Genomic DNA, 18,887 nt, shown 5'->3' with positions numbered 1-18,887 from the left:
TTGGTTGGTGATCCTCCGACGTAATTCCTGTGACTTTCCGAGTAATGTTTAATTGGCTCTTAATCGCTCTCATATCCACCTAGAGGGTGATGATCGCTTCTTGATGTTCAATATCGCGTTTTCCAACAACTTGATCTCGCTTTACTACTTCTTGGGACATTCATAGAACCTGTTGTCGCAGCGCACCGTTAAATTCCATAAAGAACGCCCTGCAATTCAACCATGAGCCCTTTAGTCGATTGTAATTTGTGCAAGGCAGATCCATAATACTAAGCCTGTCATGGGCGCCATATTGACAGGCCCTGTACGCTACGTGTTACCATGAGAACCACTAATGAAAGTATACCCAGTAGGTGTACACCCATCTAATACAAATACGCACTTTCAGTGTAAACACTGTATACGATTTCTCCGCCGCATCTGCGGATGGCGAACTGCCTTACAATCACGATGTATACCACAACGCCCATGTCCAGAAAAACAGAAGCCCACTAATACTGAGGAGTTCCATGTACAATTTTGCTATAAAATTGGTAATGACTCTTTGTCCAGACGTGTAGAACGAAAAGAAAGAGCAGGACAAGCCATAGTTCCATTGGACTTTGGGGCATGGTCCAAGCAAAAAGAGAAAAGGAAAAATATGCGTCCCGGGAGAGGATCGAACTCTCAACCTCACGATTAACAGTCGTACGCGCTAACCAATTGCGCCACCGAGACGACTTGTTGTTTATTTGCGATTTTGTTGCGTATGTGACGGGATGCATAATTTCACAAGCTTTCTCTCATCCTACCGAACAGTGCACCGCACAGGCATCTATCGAAATGTGTATTGTAAGGCTTGCTAGGTGTGGAGTCTAAGATCCATCAGCCATTCACACATATTTGGCCAGTTAATGCCTCAATTTGTGTTCATTCACACTACATTATCAATGAAAGTTTTGCTCTAGCAGGCCCAATACGTAGGAAAAAAAAAGTTAAAAAAAAAAGTTAAAAAAAAAAAAAAAAATTAATTTTGGAGCAATAGAGTTGGCGTCATGGGAACATCACTCCTTCTGGTTTGTTTGGATGTAATTCCGGTGCAGTCAATGTTTAGTGAAATCCAGTGACAATTCTCTGTCAATTTATCTGGTGTGGGCGTGAGGATCCCGTTGATCTCGCATTCAACTGAGCTTATAAGGTATGTGCAAACTGAGTCTGTTTACTCGGAATACTATTAGTTCATCTAGTTAGCGATTTAAATCTGGAGGAATCACTACCTAGAGCGCACCAGGCGGTATCATCCTGACGGCGGGATTCTCTTAATCACCAAGCATCAGTATATATACCATGCGTAACTCGGCACCGGGCTCAACAGCCGCCATCTTTCTCGCGATGTCTTACTAAAGTAAGTTGGTGTCGGGCTGGGCGGCTCTCACAGAGGCAGTGCTCTGCTTAACATGGCGATCCTTGGAAACTAGGAGTGCACGTCGAATTTCGTTGGGGCTGGTAGTCCCTCGGCTGTAGCCATTGTGCAGTTCGTCTGTTGCAGTTTGGGAGGTGTTGACGGGCTAAATGGCATAATAGCCACGGTATATTGGTGCCATATGTCTAAGTATTCTCACCTTATCACCCTTGGTGTCCGATCCTGCCAGAAAGATACTCTCAGCCTCGGTGTTCTTCTATATAGCTTACTCATCTGCGGTGCTGATAAGCGCGACATGGCATTCTTTTGGTCGGATGCGCTTCACTTCTTAGCGGCGGTAATTGAAATATCACTGGTATACGTCACGGTCCCTTGAGTGCCGGGGTGTGTGTCAGTCTGCAGTTGTCTGCGTCTCTTAGCTCATTTACATGACTGGCTTAGGTAGCGTTCGTACTTCCGGGAAGTATATTGTCACACCGCAGCGACGGATATATAGAATCAACACAATGTATGAGTTCTGATAGTCCTGAGAAATGTCGGCCACAGCATATAGATACAGAAATAACATAGTGTCATATCAATTGTTGTGTGTAAAATTGAGTATATATATACCACATTAACACGCAGTTTGCATTGTATTCAGACCATGGGTTGGACTCTAGGGAATGGGTGTGCGTAGTCCAATATTCATCGCCCTTTGGAATAGAGCATTGACAATGCCCGATCTCGTCGCCGGGACCAACAAGTCGTCTCGGTGGCGCAATTGGTAAGCTTGTCCTTCATCAAATCCATTCGATCAATCAGTTACTAATTCAATATAAAGGTTAGCGCGTACGACTGTTAATCGTGAGGTTGAGAGTTCGATCCTCTCCCGGGACGTCCACTTTTTGTATACTATTTGGTGTTGTCGTCGGCCTTGATTTTTGCCCCCTTCTCTTGGATAGCATTGTCTGCTCATTAATTACCGATTGAAAGCCCCGAAAACCCTAGACGCCCGGGGCAACAACCATGACACCAAGTACCGTTTGATACCCCGAGGAATTTGGCCATCGGAAGGTGGTATCGTGCCACACCGGCAGAAGCCAGGGTCGCGTTGGATAGCGACTGCAAAAGGCATATGCGGTGACGATAGCAGGTCATTAACAGACCATCGTATACGAAAGCCGACAAAAATCGTTGTACCCACTCCGATGCAAATACAGAAGACGGTTACCCTACCCAATAAACACCATCCTCACTGCGTTGCCATGCTGCTGTTATCAGTAGTTGACTCTAACAATCTATCATCCGGCTCTTGTACCCCACGCAGCCTACCATCACCCACACCCGAAAGGGTTGCTGAGAGTAATATGTAATCAGTATGATTACTTCGCTTGCTGGCACCCACCACGACAGCTTGCAGGAATCAATGTCAATATCAACTACACAGCTAATTATTGATGACACAGTGAAGTCGTACGGCTACTTGTGTCATCCCTCGCGTTATAGGTTAGTCTGCTGGCCGCATAGGATGGAGTGCCAATTTCAGAGTATAGTACAACCCAGTCCATTTCTCTTTGTCAGTGTAGTTGATTCGAGGGACTGTGTAGACCTAGGCATGCTAGAGACTGCAGATAAATTCCATCCGTTGGCCTCGATAATATTACCCAATCACCGCGAGCAGTCATGGCTTCACGGCATGTACTACATACGACTCTACACAAACTATATCTGTTATCTTGAGGTTACAAAGAATAATAGCATGGCTTATATAACATAAGAAATCTTGGTAGTGCAACAAATCGTCTCGGTGGCGCAATTGGTTAGCGCGTACGACTGTTAATCGTGAGGTTGAGAGTTCGATCCTCTCCCGGGACGTCTCTTTTTTTTTTTTTTTTTATTTTTTTTGGTCCCATCAAATTGACATTGCATTTTCGATTTTCCCATTCTAATCTTGTTCTTTCTGCCATTCCCCAGGTGCACTATGGGAACTAATTTGAATCTTTGGTCTCCGAAATGTGTGGTGTGCCACCATGAAAGATGGGATGGAAGTATACGAACAGACCCTGGAGACTTCTACCTACTAGTCAGACTAACCATACAATGGGTATCTTCCCTGCGCTATAATACCTGCCTACGACTGGTCTAGAACATAAAGTTTCAGCTGATAATACATCCATACAACCCAAATCCCCGAGAAACAGTCACCAAGGTTGCTCGCGGAGACATATCGGAGACATACTCCCTCCCATCCTTCGCGCGTCAGCCACCCAGCCAAGCAGTAGAACGAGCAACAACAAGCAGCCAAAAAGATATAAAAAGCTGCCATATCTCAAGTAACTCTCCGTCCCCATCAATCACTCAAACCAACACTCATCTCTTCGCACATTATAAACATAACACCCAACACCCACCACCCATCCCTCAAAATGCCCCCCAAAATGTCTCCCTCCTCATACCTCACCCCAGCCTTCGTATCCCGCTACCACCTCGCCGAGAAACTCACCGGTGTGTTCGTGGCCCCTCTCGTCCAGCTCTCCGGCATCCTCTCAACTGCCAGTGATAATAACAAGCAGCCCCTGGTCGTCTTCGACAACGCCTGCGGACTGGGTATTGTATCTAGCTACCTGAACAGCACGCTGCCTGAAGAGGTCAAGAGAAACTGGACGCTGACCTGCGGAGATGTCACGGAGCTGATGGTGGAGTATACCAAGTTGCGGAGCGAGAGGGAAGGGTGGGTGAATGCTGAGGCGAAGGTCGTGGATGCTCAGTGTACGGGGTTGCCCGGGGATAGGTATACGCATGTGGTGTCGGCTTTTGGTGAGTGCGAACATATTGGTGGTGGTGGGGATGGTGGTGTATTTGTGGAGGAATGCATGGATGGTTGGCTGATTGATGATGATGTGGGTTGGTAGCGTTCATGATGATACCTGATGCGAGGGCTGCGATGAGAGGTGAGTACTAAGTATTCTTATTGATGTTTCGGTGATATTGTTTGGATAGGTGATCGGTTCGAGGTGAAGAAGCTGACAATGTGTGTGTGTTTGTTGATGGTAGAATGTTTCCGTATCCTCCAGTCCGGGGGTGTGCTGGCGACTTCGACGTGGAGGACCTGTATGTTCATTTCTTACTTGCCCCCTCCTTCTCCTTTGGTTGAATCGATGTCTTGATCAATCTCTAACCAAGGTATATCAGCATCTTGGCTCGTCATCATGAAAGAGGCCATCGAAGCCACGCCCTGGAACGTCAAGTTTCCCACCATGAAAGAGTTCCTGGCCTTGCATAACGAAGGCTGGGACGACGAGGCTTTCGTGAAAGCCCGGTTCGAAGAGGAAGGGTTCGAAGATGTGGAAGTTATTGCTGTGCAGAGGGAGACCTCGTTGATTGTATCCGAGTTTATGGAGATCGGTGAGGGGATGATCCCTATTGTGACTGGGGCCTTTTGGACACCCGAGCAGCGGGAAATGTATGAGGCGAAGGCGCCGGTGGTGATTAGAGAGTATTTGGAGGAGAGGTTTGGAGCTGAGGGCGTGGTTCGAATGGATCCGGTGGCTGTTCTTGCGGTGGGGAGGAAGCCATAGTCGATAATGAGATGGGTGCTGGTATACTTATGAGAATGTTATTGATTCATCTGTAGTGTTAGTGCTAATGGAAATGCTCTTTTACGTCTTTATCAGCTAGTTTGAAGCACCAGAAAGTGAGGTCATAGAAGTCATTGAATTCGCATGAATGTCCTTGTCCCGGATAGACCACTGAAGCTTAGAGAAACACCTGTTGCTCGGCAAAACTGCAACACCTGAAACAGTCACCTGAAAACTGGTAGTGAACCTAACGCCATTTGATCCTATCCCCTTCCCCCCCTGTGCTCTCAGACATTCATGAACTATGCGGAAATCCGACCCGTGCAAGACTCCGGTTCGGATCCATCCGGTTATCCAAATCCTCGTAGCGAAGAATAAACTCGCGCTGTAGCATCTGGTCAGTATATGCGTGACGCGAGTCATTGAGAGACGACATCAAGCAGAGACGACGGTAGACATACCCGAACCTTCTTCCAACTGGCGGGATCCCACAATAGGTAGACTCCCCTTTCACTCACGCCGCGATCGACGTCAACAGGACCGGGGTACGTCTCGTCGCGCGTAAGCCAGCACCGTTCGATCTTGTGGTATCTCCATTTCCGACCCATGAGCTCTTCCGCAACGACTTCCTGCAGTAGATCTCTAGGCTGACTGTAGAATATGTAGAACAAGGTCTCGTCGCTGAAACTCGGGATACGTGTCTGGAGAGGTTGGACGTTGGCGACGTTGTAGCACGCTGGGAGAGCGAAATCTTGCTCCAAAGGAACTCCTGGCATGGAGGCAACGAACGGCGAGGCGAATGACGTATGTAAGGGTCTAGGACGGTGTGAGAGAAAAGCCTTCGAAGCTCAAGAAGCTGCCAAAACATACTCTGGTTGATTCAAGTCCAGGCCTAATGTCATGAGATCCTGTCCTACGGCGAGACTGGAGACATCAGCGTTATCGCTGTGAATCATGCGCAGCAGGCCTGCCAGCCCAAACTTGTCGAGCTCGTTCATTTCGGCCAGTGGTAGTTGATCAGAACTTTGCGCAGCCCCCGAAGCTTCCTTCCCAGTAGCGGGAAACCCAGGCGGCCGCATAATGTGTTGCTCGGTGTAAGCACTCTGGTTCGATATTACACTGTTGTTTAACTCCTAAAGCCATGTCAGCATCGAAGCGATAAGCGTGTCTGGTCGCGACCCTGACCTCCTTTTCTTGCCCCGGGACCCTGCTTGACCCCTGATTCACCGGCGATCGGGACGTTTCGATACCTGAATAGACCCTATTAGTTTGAGATCGGGTTGACCAAGTCACTGACACCTACCCCCTGATCCTGCAGTGGCAGGCGACATTATCCGCTCCTGTCCGTTTACCGACGCAGCGACCATGTTGCGAGCCTGGGCAGACTGAGCCTGGCTCACGCCCGTAAACGGAAGGCCACCGTTGTAGTTGCCAAGCCCTGTACTTTGTATCAATGATCCTCTCCGATCTTGACCGAGGTCCGTGGTGATATTACGTCCGAGCGGGGGGAATTCTTCAATGTTGCCGGTTTGAGGTTGCCCCCCGGCACCTAACTGACCACTGATACCCTGTCCACCATTCCGGAAATCGTCCAAACGGTTTGCGAACTGAGCGCCCGAGGGAAATACGTCGTCATGCGAGGGTTGCGATTGCTGTTGCGGGTGGTGGGTCTGTGTCTGCGGAGCTCGTGAGGGTGCTTGGGAGGTAGCATGCTGCGGCCTTTGCACAGGGGTCTGCTGCATCGCACGTTGGCTGGCGTTTGCCCATACTAGATGGCTCGGATTTTGCGTTTGCGATTGCGGAGGCGCTCCAGATAACGAAGGGAAGTCTCTGGAAGAAACAGCCAGGTTTCTCAGCAATAAGTTCGACGTGTCCTTCAGGAGGAGGCCTATCCATAGACCCAATCAAAAAGAGAGAGCAAGCCACACTCACGATAAGTCAAGAGGAGTAGCAGGTTGAGAACCGCTTAAGCTCTGTGCAAACGTTCCCATCGTTCCAATATTGCGCTGCTGGTTGCCTTGTATCCCCGGCGTTCCGCTGACGGGTAGGTTGAAGTTCCAATTCGCTCCGCTACCTGTTTGGGGGTCCGACACTGTTAGCTTTCAAGGCGGATCTACCAGGTCGAGACCAGACAATGAGTCGCACCAAGTTTACCGTTTGGCAGGCGCGCCGATGCTAATGCCGCATTTCGAGCTTGTGCTTGTTGTTGGGCGGGGAAGCCGGACATGCCTCGCAAGGGCTGGGGGCCGGGTCCTGGAAGCCATAACAGTGATCAGCGACATAGCCCAGGTGAACGTGCCAAATTCGGGGGGGTGGACTCTTGGACTGCTTCACCAAAGCCGGGGGAGGGGCTTGGCATGGTGACGAGGAAGGCTATTGCGGTCGCAAAGGAAGATCCATCTGGTAGAGAGCTTGCAATTGAAGCCCGATGGATAGCGAGACGCGGATCCAAGCACCAGCCACCCTCCACACGGCACGATGAAGCTCAAAGAGAATGAATGGGCATGAGAGAAAGCATTGATCGGAGACTGCTGGGGTTGCCGTAGCAAGCCCGATCGGGAGGACAAAGGGAAGAACGTGAAAATCACAAACCTGGCCTATTCATAATGCAGGATAGTCGTTTGAGCAGTACAGATGAAAGGAATAAGACTCTGCCGTGTGATTTAGAGAAAAACAGTGGTACAGCATGTGAGCGATAAGAAACCAATGTGCAGCCAGGATCTCTGCCCACACAGTGTTGCGCCGGCTCTGGGAGGTGGAGTGGCTGCAGACGCGCGCTTCTGGGTTCCTGCACGGACCTCCATTAGCCGCCCATTCACGGTCATCCTCGCTTTCTTGGTAACCATGAGCACACGACCACGCACTGGATCGGGTGGGTGATGGGAAGTTTGGTCATGGATTACTGCGTTATCTTTCCTTTACGACAATATTACTACACATTATAGGGAATATATAGCGCTCAAGACGTGGGGATGACAGATCATGTGCATCACCTTCTTCCCAGCTATCTATGTAATCAATAGCATCATTATCGGCATCCTCTTTCACCTTGTCAACATACATTAGTCTTATCTGACCCGACCAAGATCGATACACCCGATCTTATTGGCAGTAAAATATCTCATTCATACTCATTCCCGGCCCCGAGCGTCCTCCCCACGATGTGCAAAGTAGGAAGTTGTTCCCAGCTGGTCGCACTGTGTTACCAGCCGCAGCCGCACACGTGATCTAGGCGCCCAAAAGTCCGTTCCGTTCGCTTTTGATCCGGAGGCCGCAAGGACATCCTCCACTGAGTCCCTTCGCCGTCACTGGGCTGCTTCACAGTCACAATGCATCGTCAGTCTGTTTTACGACTGGCTCGCCAGTCCGGGGCTTTCCCGCTGGCCGAATTGCCCCCTCCTTACCTCGCCCCGTCTCTCCATTTCTCCATGAACCGGTCGACCGTTCAGTGCTCGAACTTTTCTTCCACCGCCGCTGTCGCCGCTGGCCGTGGTGATCTCAACAAAGTCCGCGCCGTGTCCGCTATTCACCGCACTGGCCCCAAGTACCGATTGGGCGTGTCCAAATACCCATTGCCTAAGCCAGTTTCCCCAGACGCTCTCCCGAAGCGCAATGCCACACCAGACCATGGACTCTGGGGTTTCTTCCCCACGGACCGGACCGCTTTGAGCACGCCGACATACGACATTGAATGCGGTTAGTTTTGGAACTTATAAGGCTGTGGTGACGCTGTGATGCTTACTATCGATCGTTTAGGCCGCTCGTGGTCGATTCAGGAACTCCGTGAGAAGTCATGGGACGATCTCCATTCCCTGTGGTGGGTCTGCGTCAAGGAGCGCAATCGCATAGCTACGAGCGATATGGAAAGGAAGAGACTGAAGGCTGGTTATGGAGAGTGGGAATCCACTGAGCGGGATCGTGTGGTAAGTCCAGTTCTGTTGCTGGTCCCTGTTTCAGAATTACGAAAGCTATAAGTCTTTCACCATCGCAATTAGTCGATGATATGCAATTGGCTGCTACTCACTTTGATGCTCAATGTGCTAACGAATGGCTGTCCTAGATCCGCGTCACGCAAAACGGCATCAAGCACGTACTTCGGGAAAGATGGTACGCCTGGGAGGAGGCCCAGCGTCTCTACAGAAAGGGCTACCGGCCCCAGGAGGATAGCCAGGAGTAAGGGCATCAGCTCCACGAGAGATATCACAAAAGGAACCGGGGTTTGAATCTGGGAGCTCCGATAGAAACTATTGGTCTGTACTTTTGTATGTAGTAGTATGTAGTATATGTTCTCTTATTATTGGCAACGTTTTTTCTTTGGTTTCTTTTTTCCATTATTTTCTTTGTTTCTCCATGTCGAGATCTCAGGTGGTTTTGATTTTGGCGACCTGATTATCGAGAACCGGTGTTCTGTAGTTCCGTTGAGAACCCTACCTACTGTATCTGGTGGTGGCGGAAAGGATGCCAGATCTAGACTGTCAATTCTCATAACTAGTGCATTATAGAGCCATACGGGAGATGAGAGCAGATAGTGTGTCCAATAGTCAGGGAGCTGACCAGCTAATCGTTACGTCGAAAGCGGAAGACATGATCGATCCACTGCGGCACGACCGATGGGAAAAAAGGGGCAGGAGGAGCACTCAGGAGGCGAAACTGAAGATGGGAATGCTCCATCAAATTAATTGCCTGGTCGTAAGGAGCAAATCACCCTGAAATGACAACGTTATTTGGACTGGTGGAGCCAGGCTGGCGGGCGTTAAGACAAATAACGAATCAATATTTCCTGATCGATGATCCGCGGGGGGTGCCAAATCTACCCTGGCGACCTCCTTTCAGTTTCGCCCTCCTCCCCTTCAACTTCACCGCTGCCGTCTCCGCATCTTCTCTCTTCCCCTTCTCTTCACTCTTTCCTGCACATCCTCTCTACTACTCATCCGCGTGCCTCTTTGACCCATTCTAAGATCTCTTTTCTGTATATTCTTTCTTCATAGTCTCCCACCTGCAAACTTTACACACCATGGAGGAGATTGCCCCCGAGTATGATGTTGTGGTGCTCGGCACTGGTATGTGCTACCCCGCCGCCGCTCGACGACAGCTGTACTGACGCCCCTCCTACAGGGTTGACCGAGTGTGTCCTCTCGGGGTAGGAACTCCTTGCTGCTTGCATTTTTACTGCAGCAGTTTACTGACAGTTTGTTTTACAGTGTTCTCAGTGTCAAGGGAAACAAGGTGCTTCACATCGATCGCAATGATCACTATGGAGGGTGAGTTGGGCAGCTTCTTGGTAGCTATCCGTCATCCCACCCGCCACTAACCGTGACTCCAGTGAGGCTGCCTCGGTGAACATTGAAACTGTAAGTGCTCATACATAACTCCCACAAGCTGGATTCAGCTTGAAAATAGCTTACTCTCTCGGAATATGGCTTGCTAACCCATTCTCAACACTCTAGCTGTTCAAGAAGTACGGCAACGTCCAGCCCGGCGACGAGCCCTGGAAGAAGTATGGTCGCGTCAACGACTGGAACATCGACTTGGTCCCCAAGTTGCTCATGGCCAACGGAGAGTTGACCAACATTCTGGTTTCCACCGATGTTACGAGATACCTCGAGTTCAAGCAGATTGCTGGCAGCTACGTCCAGCAAGGCAAGGGTCCCAAGGCCACCGTTGCCAAGGTGCCCTCTGATGCTGGTGAAGCTCTGCGCTCATCTCTCATGGGCATGTTTGAGAAGCGGAGAGCTAAGAAGTTCCTGGAATGGGTTGGTGAATTCAAGGAGGATGACCCCTCCACCCACCAGGGTTGGTCCAAGGACGCTTGATCGTTGTAGCGCCGGCGCTAATGCAATATAGGTCTGAACATCCACAACTGCACAATGAAGGAAGTGTACGACAAGTTCGGACTGGAGGCCAACACCTGTGACTTTGTTGGTCACTCCATGGCCCTGTACTCATCCGATGAGTACATCCACAAGCCGGGTATGGCTGTCGAGACCATCAACCGCATCCGTCTGTACGTGAACTCGATGGCACGCTACGGAAAGTCCCCCTACATCTACCCTCTCTACGGTCTGGGCGAGCTTCCCCAGGGTTTCGCTCGTCTGTCCGCTATCTACGGAGGTACCTACATGCTCAACACCTCTGTTGACGACGTTCTCTACGACGAGAGCGGCAAGGTTTCCGGCATCAAGGCTACCATGAAGGACCGTGACAACGAGGCCGAGTCCATGACTTTCTCCACCAAGACCAAGAAGATTCTCGCAGACCCCTCATACTTCCCCGGAAAGGCCAGAGTCACCGGCTACCTGCTGAAGGCCATTTGCATCCTGAACCACCCCATCGACAAGACCGACAGCAGCGACTCGCTGCAGCTGATCATCCCCCAGTCGCAGGTCGGCAGAAAGCACGGTAAGCTTTTGAATGAGGTGCCTCGAAACTGAATTTGCGCTGACTCTCGCCAGATATCTACATCGCCATGGTGTCGTCGGCTCACAACGTCTGCCCCAAGGGCTACTACATTGCCATCGTCTCCACCATTGCCGAGACGGATGCCAACCACCACCTGGAGCTGGAGCCTGGGTTCGAGCGCCTGGGTAAGATTGAGGAGAAGTTCATGGGTGCTCCTATTCCTCTGTATGAGCCTATCGAGAGCGGTGAGAAGGACAACATCTTCATCTCCAAGAGCTACGACCCTTCGTCCCACTTTGAGACCACAACCGGTAAGCCCCCAGCGCGTAGCCTTGCTGCAGGATGATAGCTGACGTTCTATAGACGATGTGCGGGACATCTACCGTCGCGCGACGGGCGAGGAGTTGGTTGTTGAGGGTCTCCGGGAGGGCCAGAAGCTTGCGGAGGAGTAAGGAAATCTCCGTGGAATGCATATTGGGGTAAGGTAATATCTTGACGCTACGGGCGCTTTTGAATCGAGTCATCCTAATTTCTTTTGGACTTTCTCTACGCTCATGAATCATACCACTATTGGACTCGCACACTCATTTGGGTTTTGCGTCTTGAAGTAGTAGTCGGGCCTGCATATACATCAGTTGACCTGATAAGTTGGTGTCTGGTGCACCTGACGTGTGAATAATTCTATCTTAACAAACATCTGCAGTGTAGAACTTGTTTTCTATCATTATGCGCCAAGGCCAATTCAAATCTTGGTGTCCGCAGGATCCGTATTCGCCTTATCATGTTCAGCCACGACACAAACACTCCCATCCAACTTCTGAATCTCGGCCCGTAGCAGCGCCATGCGCTTCCCCATATGCACCAGCTCACACACCAGCCGGATCTCCATCCCCACCGGCACTGGCCGGATATACGTAGTCTTTAAGTTCCGACTCACACCACCATAAGAGTACAAGCCCGGTTTGGATAGTGCCATGAGTAACGTCGAAGAAAGGACATCAACCATGGTGGCCGCACAGCCGCCATGCAGGTTCTGGAGGTAATTGCATTGCTTTGGGATGACTTTCAGGAGATACGAGACGCGAGCCGGGGGACCCTCCGTGGCGGACTCGAACCGAAGGTTGCATTCGTGCGGGAAGAAGTCCCAGGCCTGCGCGGATCGTTAGGATGCTGTTTGCGGATGGGACAATAAATGTATATAGCACGTGCCTCGTCGTTCTTATCCAATGTAGGAGGCCCCGTAGAGTAGCTGTGCACGGTCTGCTCAAACGGGGTCAGTTGGGATAGCGGACGAACACTCGGTGCTGGCATCTTGGATGTTCGGAGGGGAGTTGTCGGAGCCATGGCTGCGGATGTCTGGGTGATGGATGAATATGTATGTGACTAATATTATGAGCACGTGGTTTTCTTTTTTGGTCAGGTTGTTATTATTGAGAATTATGTAAAGGGGCTAGGGGAAATCTACTTTTATAGCTCATTGAGCGAGAAAAGAGGATACTACTTACTCTGTTGCATGGGTGATCTCTTCATAGTCCGAAGTCCTTGGATAAGGGTCCAAACAACCGAGGTTGCCGGCACATCGTAAACCTGCTTGTCCGTACGGACCTCTTACTTGCCCTGGAAGTATACGATAGCTGCTCAGGTCCATGACTTGTCAGTTCCCTTCTTGGTAACACTTTCTTGCCTTTTTAACTTCATTGTATAGTTTGGGTGGGACATTCAACCGTGGTTATTTGTCCCGGCATTCGGGCCGTGATATATACAAGTTATGCCATGATGCTTGTGATTCTAGCCAGTGGGCTCCGTTCGTCATGGACCTATTCTTAGCCACTTTCACAAGGATAGGATATCCTGGGAGATGGTAAAGATGACAGTCTATACAGTCTTGTGGTGAGTCTGAAAAGATGTTGCTAGTATGTATTGTCATTATGTTCTTTCCAACTTGTCTGTCAAGAACATGCACCTGACCTGGCGTCATGTCTTCTGCCTCAGGCATGAAAGGCACCCGTGCCTGGCCCGACTCCATCCAGACTCTCCGTCAACAATCAATACAATCCTTCCATTGAGCCCACCCCTGTCTATGAGAATAGCTGGCAGTGGTCATAATCAGATCTATATAAGCTATATGCTTTTGTCTAATTAATATCATAACATTCTGTCCCCTCATCCCGACCACCAATCTCATCAAAACTCCCTGTCGCAGTCCAAAAATATTTCCTTCTCCGCATCTATCCCTCCGCTCCAGTGCCGCACCCTCTGATGTTTTCTATGCGCGCCATTGACCTATCTTCGTTATATACCCGGATATAAAAGACGACTATTACGAAGCTGCACCCGCGAGTGGTGCAGCTAGACCTCCCCCGACGACGCAATACCCAGTTCAACACAATGAAGGACCCGCGCGCCAGCAAGAGGAGAAGGGTGTCGGACGCACAAGTGGTTGACGAAGATGGAGATACCACCATGGGCGAGGGAGCTCAAGATGCACCCGCATCGCCAGAAATCGAACAGACGAAAGCTGCGTCTCCCGCAGCCGAAGAGCCAGAAACGCCAGCTACATCGAGGTCAAAGCGGCGGCGATCTTCGCAGGGCGCCACTGTAACTGGAAAGGAGGATGAAGTACAAACTACAGATACACCTACGAGGGGTGGAGTACGATCAAGTGGACGACAGCGAAAAGCGCCGCAGAGGTACGGAGACGAGGTCGTGAATACGCCATCGCGCAGGAGAAATGCTTCTACCCCAGGCGCGAATGGGTCAACGACGAGGAGCGCTCGCAGGGCCAAATATGTTTCGGAAACCGAGGGCGATGAGGAAGAGGACGAAGCAGAGGTCGTCGACGATGACGACGACGACGACGAGGACGAACCGTCTCCGCAACCGAAAAGACGGCCGACACGGACGCGGTCGAAGAAAGCTACGGTTCGGTTCGAGACGGATAAAGATGATGCGTCTAAGAAACGAGACAAGTCGCAGATGTCTCCTACACCGGATGATTATCAGGATGGGCTGGAAGACCTCGTGTCCATGCAGTTACAGCAGGATCTTGTCAACAATGACTTGACCAGCACCGAGCAGACCGTTGCCGCCAATGGGGAGCCGCTTCCAGAATATGCTGCGAAGCTCCAAGCGCTTGTGCAAGAAGGTCTGACGGAGGAGCTGCGGTTACTGACAGGATATGTTACGCAAAAGCTGAACGGAAAACGACGGGTGCCACTGAAAGGGCTCGAGACTGAGTATCACAAGGTCAACCATTTGATTGAACAAACTGTTGCTGTCGGTGAAGGTAACTCGATGCTACTTCTCGGATCTCGTGGAAGCGGGAAAACCGCGATCGTTGAGACGATCATCTCGACGTTGGGAAAGTCGCACAAGAATGACTTCCACGTTGTCCGTCTTAATGGCTTCCTGCATACGGACGACCGATTGGCGCTCCGCGAAATGTGGCGTCAGCTTGGCCGTGAGACAAACACTGAAGATGAAGCTGGCAAGGTTAGCAGCTACGCTGATACCATGGCTACACTCCTTGCTCTTCTGTCGCACCCAGAGGATCTCTACGGTCCGTCCAATGAATCAGGTACTGCGACCGCAGCAAAGTCCATCGTCATTGTCCTGGACGAGTTTGATTTGTTCGTCACACACCCTCGCCAAACACTGCTGTACAACTTGTTTGATATCGCGCAGGCGCGCAAGGCCCCAATTGCAGTGATTGGACTCACCACCAAGGTGGATGTGACGGAGATGTTGGAGAAGCGAGTCAAAAGTCGCTTCAGCCACCGCTACGTCTACGTTCCACTGCCACGATCCCTAGAAACCTTTTCTGACATCTGCTTCGCCGGACTCAACCTGGAAGACGAGGAAGTCTCGGAACTGCTAGAATTGGCTGATGGTGAAGAGCAAGCCATCCTCCAATCTGGCAGCTGGAGACGTTTACTGGAAGGATGGAGAGCTTATCTGCAGGTAAGTGCGCCTCATTGCGCGACAAATAACCACACAGACCACGTTTTGCTGACCCTAGTGGGTAATTCCAGGGCCTATGGATCGACGAGGCGTTCGCATCCCATCTACAAAGGATATACCATCAAACTAAATCCGTGAAGGAATTCTTCACGAGCGCATTGATTGGACTGAGCGACCTCTACCACAGCACCCACTCTCTCACTACTACTCCTGAAGGAACATCTTCCCTGGAGATACCCACCGCTACCACCTTCACCAGTCACCTTCTATCCTGCCCGGACCCTGCCCCTCTCCCATTCTCCGCGTCGACCACCGCCTCCGCAAGTCCCTCATCCCTCCCGCTCTCGCTCCTCCTCGCAGCGACCCGCCTAGCAGCTCTATACGAACCCGGCGTCGAGACAACGCAGCTCCAGAGCGCTGCGCCACTGGCGCTCTCCTTCCCCGCAGCGTACGCAGAGTACGTGCGACTGCTGACGACGGCCAAGACATCAGCCTCAGTGTCCGGAGCCGCGGTCACTCCGGGACGGGTCTGGGGTCGGGACGTGGCGCGCGAGGCATGGGAGAAGCTCGTCAGCTGGGGGCTGATCAGCCCCGTCGGCGGGGGCAGTGGCACAGCAGACGGACGGATGTTCCGGGTGGAAATCAGCTTCGACGAAGTAGTCGAGATGGCCGGTACGGGAGGATCATTAGGACGGTGGTGGCGGGATGGCTGAGCAGGAAAAGGGAATGTTGCCTGCACGGTGCAGGGAATTGCCCGTGTGAGGTGAGGGGGGGAACTCAGCCTTGCTTGTGTTCAACAACGGGATTATGTGGGTGTCTAGACTAAACTTACTTGGTACTATGTTGCATTGCATGATGAGGAATCTTACACACACACACACACACACACACACACACACACACACACGTTGCATGTTGCACATTCCGTTACTCCACATAAAGGGTTGAGGGGGTGGTGGGACGGACGGGTCGAAGGTACTTACTTACTTTGCTCATCGTTTGTAACAAATATTCTATCTGCCTATTCCTTATACTAGGCAGCAGCAGCAGCAGCAGCAGCAGTAGCTACCTATCCATACCGTCTATCTTTAGACAGAAGATAGCTGCCTAGACAGCAGTTACATAGACGTCTGCCTAGGCTTGCGCGCGCAGAGAGAACCAACAACCAACAACCAAAACAAGAAAAGAACAAGATGGAGGAGGGGGAAAATCTACCTTGCAGAAAGCCTAGCCTAGCGAATACCTAGACAGACATAGTCTAGTGTAGTCTAGTCTAGTAGTCCAGTCTAGACGAATAAGTTTACTATAACTAAAATATTTTTTTCCCCACAATAGAAATAATCAGATTATGTAGTAGTAGTATCTGGGTAATATGCATGAGCCGTGAGTATTAAGCGGCTGTGTTAACTTGTTTGAGTAGTAGGTAGGTAGGTAGGTGGTTGGTATATAATATTACTTTATTAACTTAAGTACGAACATATTAATTAATTACTGTGTGATTTGTTGTTACTAACTAACTAGGTGGGTAAGTTAGTGAGTGATGTTTGGGCTAAATAAGTAGTAGTTGCAGTAGTGATGATAATCAGTGGATTTGAGAATTTTTACCCCTCATTACTTATTAGTTAGTATCAGAAGTTGCGAGTGGGATAAATTTCTCCTGCTGGGTTTGGTGTTAACTACTACTAAATAGTAGTAGTAAGTATTAACGTAAGGTGAAGCTAGATTTGTTTGTGTCTTTTGTTGTGGGATGAGTGGTACAATGTGGATGATAGTATATGCACGAAATATATAATTTACAAGTACGAAGATCTATACATATTCGAATAGTATCGAATGAAGTCAAGAGGTAAGTCTGACTGCGTATGGTTATTGTGCTATATGGTACGATGAATTGGCCGAGGGAATTGACAAAACATCCATACATAGTACTGTAGAATGATTGACGACATGTGGTTGAGCTGGTCGGATATAACGGAGTTGACAGAAGTCAGTACTTACTACGAAGGTCCTCTTTCTTTTGTTCGTTGAGGGGTATTAGTATTGTTTATTTATGTATGAGGGTTGTTGCGCAATCATTGATAGTTAGTGATATGAACTGAATGAATGATAATCGTGGTAGCTGTATCATAGCGTAGGTTTTACATAGAAGATCGGAATAATCTGCGTGTATGTGATAGTATAGAGTATAATTGAAAACATATATTTCAGTTACTACTACTCCGTAGTAGTCCACCATTGCGAGTGCTATGTCAAGTCGCTAGCAGCCTCATTATCTGCATATTCTACCGTGTAATGACCATTGTAAAGTCAATAAGTCCACTATCATAAAACCACACCAATGGTTTGATTATGTGCATATGGTTATGCAATGGAAAATAGGTACTATTTAGGCAAGTAGTCGATAGCTAGTAAACAATAAGATCGTCGATTAATACAGTAGGTTGGCTGTACGAGATACGTTTGTAATTCGCAGAATGATCGGTCGCGTGGATGGATAAGTAATAAAAGTGATCGACCTTGTACAGTAAATGAATGACTCGATGACTGGATGTGCTGTGTGGATGGGTGGATGTGCCTGACATTCTTGACCTTGCTAAGATGCGTAGTAACTAGTGTAGACTCTGCAGTCTAAACGGTGATGGGAGATGTGATTCGTGCTAATGGGGTAACTACTAAATGGTGCGGTGGGTTGGGTGATACCGTTGGGAGGGGTTGCGATGTGATAGATGGTCTACAGGGGTCATACTTAGGTTGACCAACTTTAGTGGTGAGGTAGCCAAGGATACGCATATGAGATGGGGCTGAGTATGCTCTGGACCTACCGCTGCATATCTAGTCGCTGTCTAGGTATGTACCTACTGCTAGGGTCAACTGTGGGGGAGGGAAAGGTAGTTGGACGGGATGGAGATGATGTGTATGTGGGTTGTGGTGGTCTGTGTAGGTGAGATCGCGGTGACGGACGGTTATAATGATTGTCGCGATGGTGTCAGACGGGGCTGAAGGCTGTGTGGCAGAAAAAGAGGGGAATCGGCAGAGCTGCCTTAGCTCAAACTGCCTAGTACGTACCACCTCATGGTAAAGCAGGGTAACCAGCCCGCGTCCGGAATGCTCCTGCTGCTGCTGCACCGTCTCCTCATGGCAGGCAAGGTACATGGACACGCTGAGGGGAGGGATTCACGCACCATTGCCCATGCAGTGCTCCGCGGATGACCAAAGATTGGCCAGCAGCCTGGGCTGAAATGAGCCATCATCCCTCCCCAGTGGTCTCGACCAGCCTTGTGCAACCCTAGCCACGCCAGGCCGTGAGCAAGGGAGGCTGCCGGACTAGTTCGAACGGAAGTCCGGCCAATAATGGGCGGTAGTCTGGTCGATCAGCGTGACAGAGGCAATTTTCGGTTGAGATTAGGTTCCTTTGGTCACTCTGGGTTTGAGTGGTGATATTGGACACAGTAGGTCTTATGGAGGGAGGACTGGACCGCTACTCCGCACTTGCACCCCGTTCATATCACATAGCTGGTATATGCCCACGCATAAATGACTGTGATATAACCACGCTATAGACTTAA

At 50.1% G+C, this 18,887-nt stretch overlaps 7 protein-coding genes and 3 non-coding genes across 10 annotated transcripts; 6 read left to right on the top strand and 4 right to left on the bottom strand.

Moving 5' to 3' along the window:
• Positions 1-643: 643 nt before the first annotated feature.
• On the bottom strand, positions 644-717 carry AKAW2_t20030S. Its single transcript has one exon. It is a non-coding gene; the product is annotated as a tRNA-Asn (tRNA).
• Positions 718-2,150: 1,433 nt separating this feature from the next.
• AKAW2_t20029A lies at positions 2,151-2,281 on the top strand. The gene has a single exon. It is a non-coding gene; the product is annotated as a tRNA-Asn (tRNA).
• Positions 2,282-3,185: 904 nt separating this feature from the next.
• AKAW2_t20028A lies at positions 3,186-3,259 on the top strand. The gene has a single exon. It is a non-coding gene; the product is annotated as a tRNA-Asn (tRNA).
• Positions 3,260-3,822: 563 nt separating this feature from the next.
• gtmA (gliotoxin thiomethyltransferase) lies at positions 3,823-4,962 on the top strand (the record flags this gene model as incomplete). Its single annotated transcript, XM_041686174.1, has 4 exons — positions 3,823-4,201; positions 4,297-4,335; positions 4,439-4,495; positions 4,577-4,962. The coding sequence occupies 4 exons, from the start codon at positions 3,823-3,825 to the stop codon at positions 4,960-4,962; spliced, it is 861 nt and encodes a 286-aa protein (XP_041540185.1).
• Positions 4,963-5,257: 295 nt separating this feature from the next.
• Positions 5,258-7,567, bottom strand: AKAW2_21358S (uncharacterized protein; the record flags this gene model as incomplete). The annotated part of the gene is made up of 9 exons (XM_041686173.1): positions 5,258-5,347; positions 5,424-5,778; positions 5,833-6,095; positions 6,148-6,212; positions 6,266-6,400; positions 6,458-6,792; positions 6,895-7,036; positions 7,108-7,215; positions 7,555-7,567. The coding sequence occupies 9 exons, from the start codon at positions 7,565-7,567 to the stop codon at positions 5,258-5,260; spliced, it is 1,506 nt and encodes a 501-aa protein (XP_041540184.1).
• Positions 7,568-8,291: 724 nt separating this feature from the next.
• mrpl4 (mitochondrial 54S ribosomal protein uL29m) lies at positions 8,292-9,139 on the top strand (the record flags this gene model as incomplete). The annotated part of the gene is made up of 3 exons (XM_041686172.1): positions 8,292-8,658; positions 8,719-8,885; positions 9,023-9,139. The coding sequence occupies 3 exons, from the start codon at positions 8,292-8,294 to the stop codon at positions 9,137-9,139; spliced, it is 651 nt and encodes a 216-aa protein (XP_041540183.1).
• An 837-nt stretch (positions 9,140-9,976) lies between these two features.
• Positions 9,977-11,813, top strand: GDI1 (secretory pathway gdp dissociation inhibitor; the record flags this gene model as incomplete). Its single annotated transcript, XM_041686171.1, has 8 exons — positions 9,977-10,022; positions 10,078-10,102; positions 10,164-10,223; positions 10,286-10,313; positions 10,410-10,755; positions 10,807-11,361; positions 11,415-11,672; positions 11,725-11,813. 8 exons carry the CDS (start codon positions 9,977-9,979, stop codon positions 11,811-11,813), a joined length of 1,407 nt encoding a protein of 468 aa, XP_041540182.1.
• A 290-nt stretch (positions 11,814-12,103) lies between these two features.
• On the bottom strand, positions 12,104-12,705 carry AKAW2_21355S (PaaI family thioesterase; the record flags this gene model as incomplete). Its single annotated transcript, XM_041686170.1, has 2 exons — positions 12,104-12,511; positions 12,571-12,705. 2 exons carry the CDS (start codon positions 12,703-12,705, stop codon positions 12,104-12,106), a joined length of 543 nt encoding a protein of 180 aa, XP_041540181.1.
• Positions 12,706-13,749: 1,044 nt separating this feature from the next.
• Positions 13,750-16,034, top strand: AKAW2_21354A (origin recognition complex subunit 4; the record flags this gene model as incomplete). The annotated part of the gene is made up of 2 exons (XM_041686169.1): positions 13,750-15,321; positions 15,393-16,034. 2 exons carry the CDS (start codon positions 13,750-13,752, stop codon positions 16,032-16,034), a joined length of 2,214 nt encoding a protein of 737 aa, XP_041540180.1.
• Positions 16,035-18,153: 2,119 nt separating this feature from the next.
• Positions 18,154-18,474, bottom strand: AKAW2_21353S (uncharacterized protein; the record flags this gene model as incomplete). Its single annotated transcript, XM_041686167.1, has 1 exon — positions 18,154-18,474. The coding sequence occupies one exon, from the start codon at positions 18,472-18,474 to the stop codon at positions 18,154-18,156; it is 321 nt and encodes a 106-aa protein (XP_041540179.1).
• Positions 18,475-18,887: the final 413 nt, after the last annotated feature.

Source organism: Aspergillus luchuensis, chromosome 2 (assembly GCF_016861625.1).
Source record: "Aspergillus luchuensis IFO 4308 DNA, chromosome 2, nearly complete sequence".
Taxonomy (NCBI): domain Eukaryota; kingdom Fungi; phylum Ascomycota; class Eurotiomycetes; order Eurotiales; family Aspergillaceae; genus Aspergillus; species Aspergillus luchuensis.
This window is presented reverse-complemented; position numbering and strand designations above follow the sequence as displayed.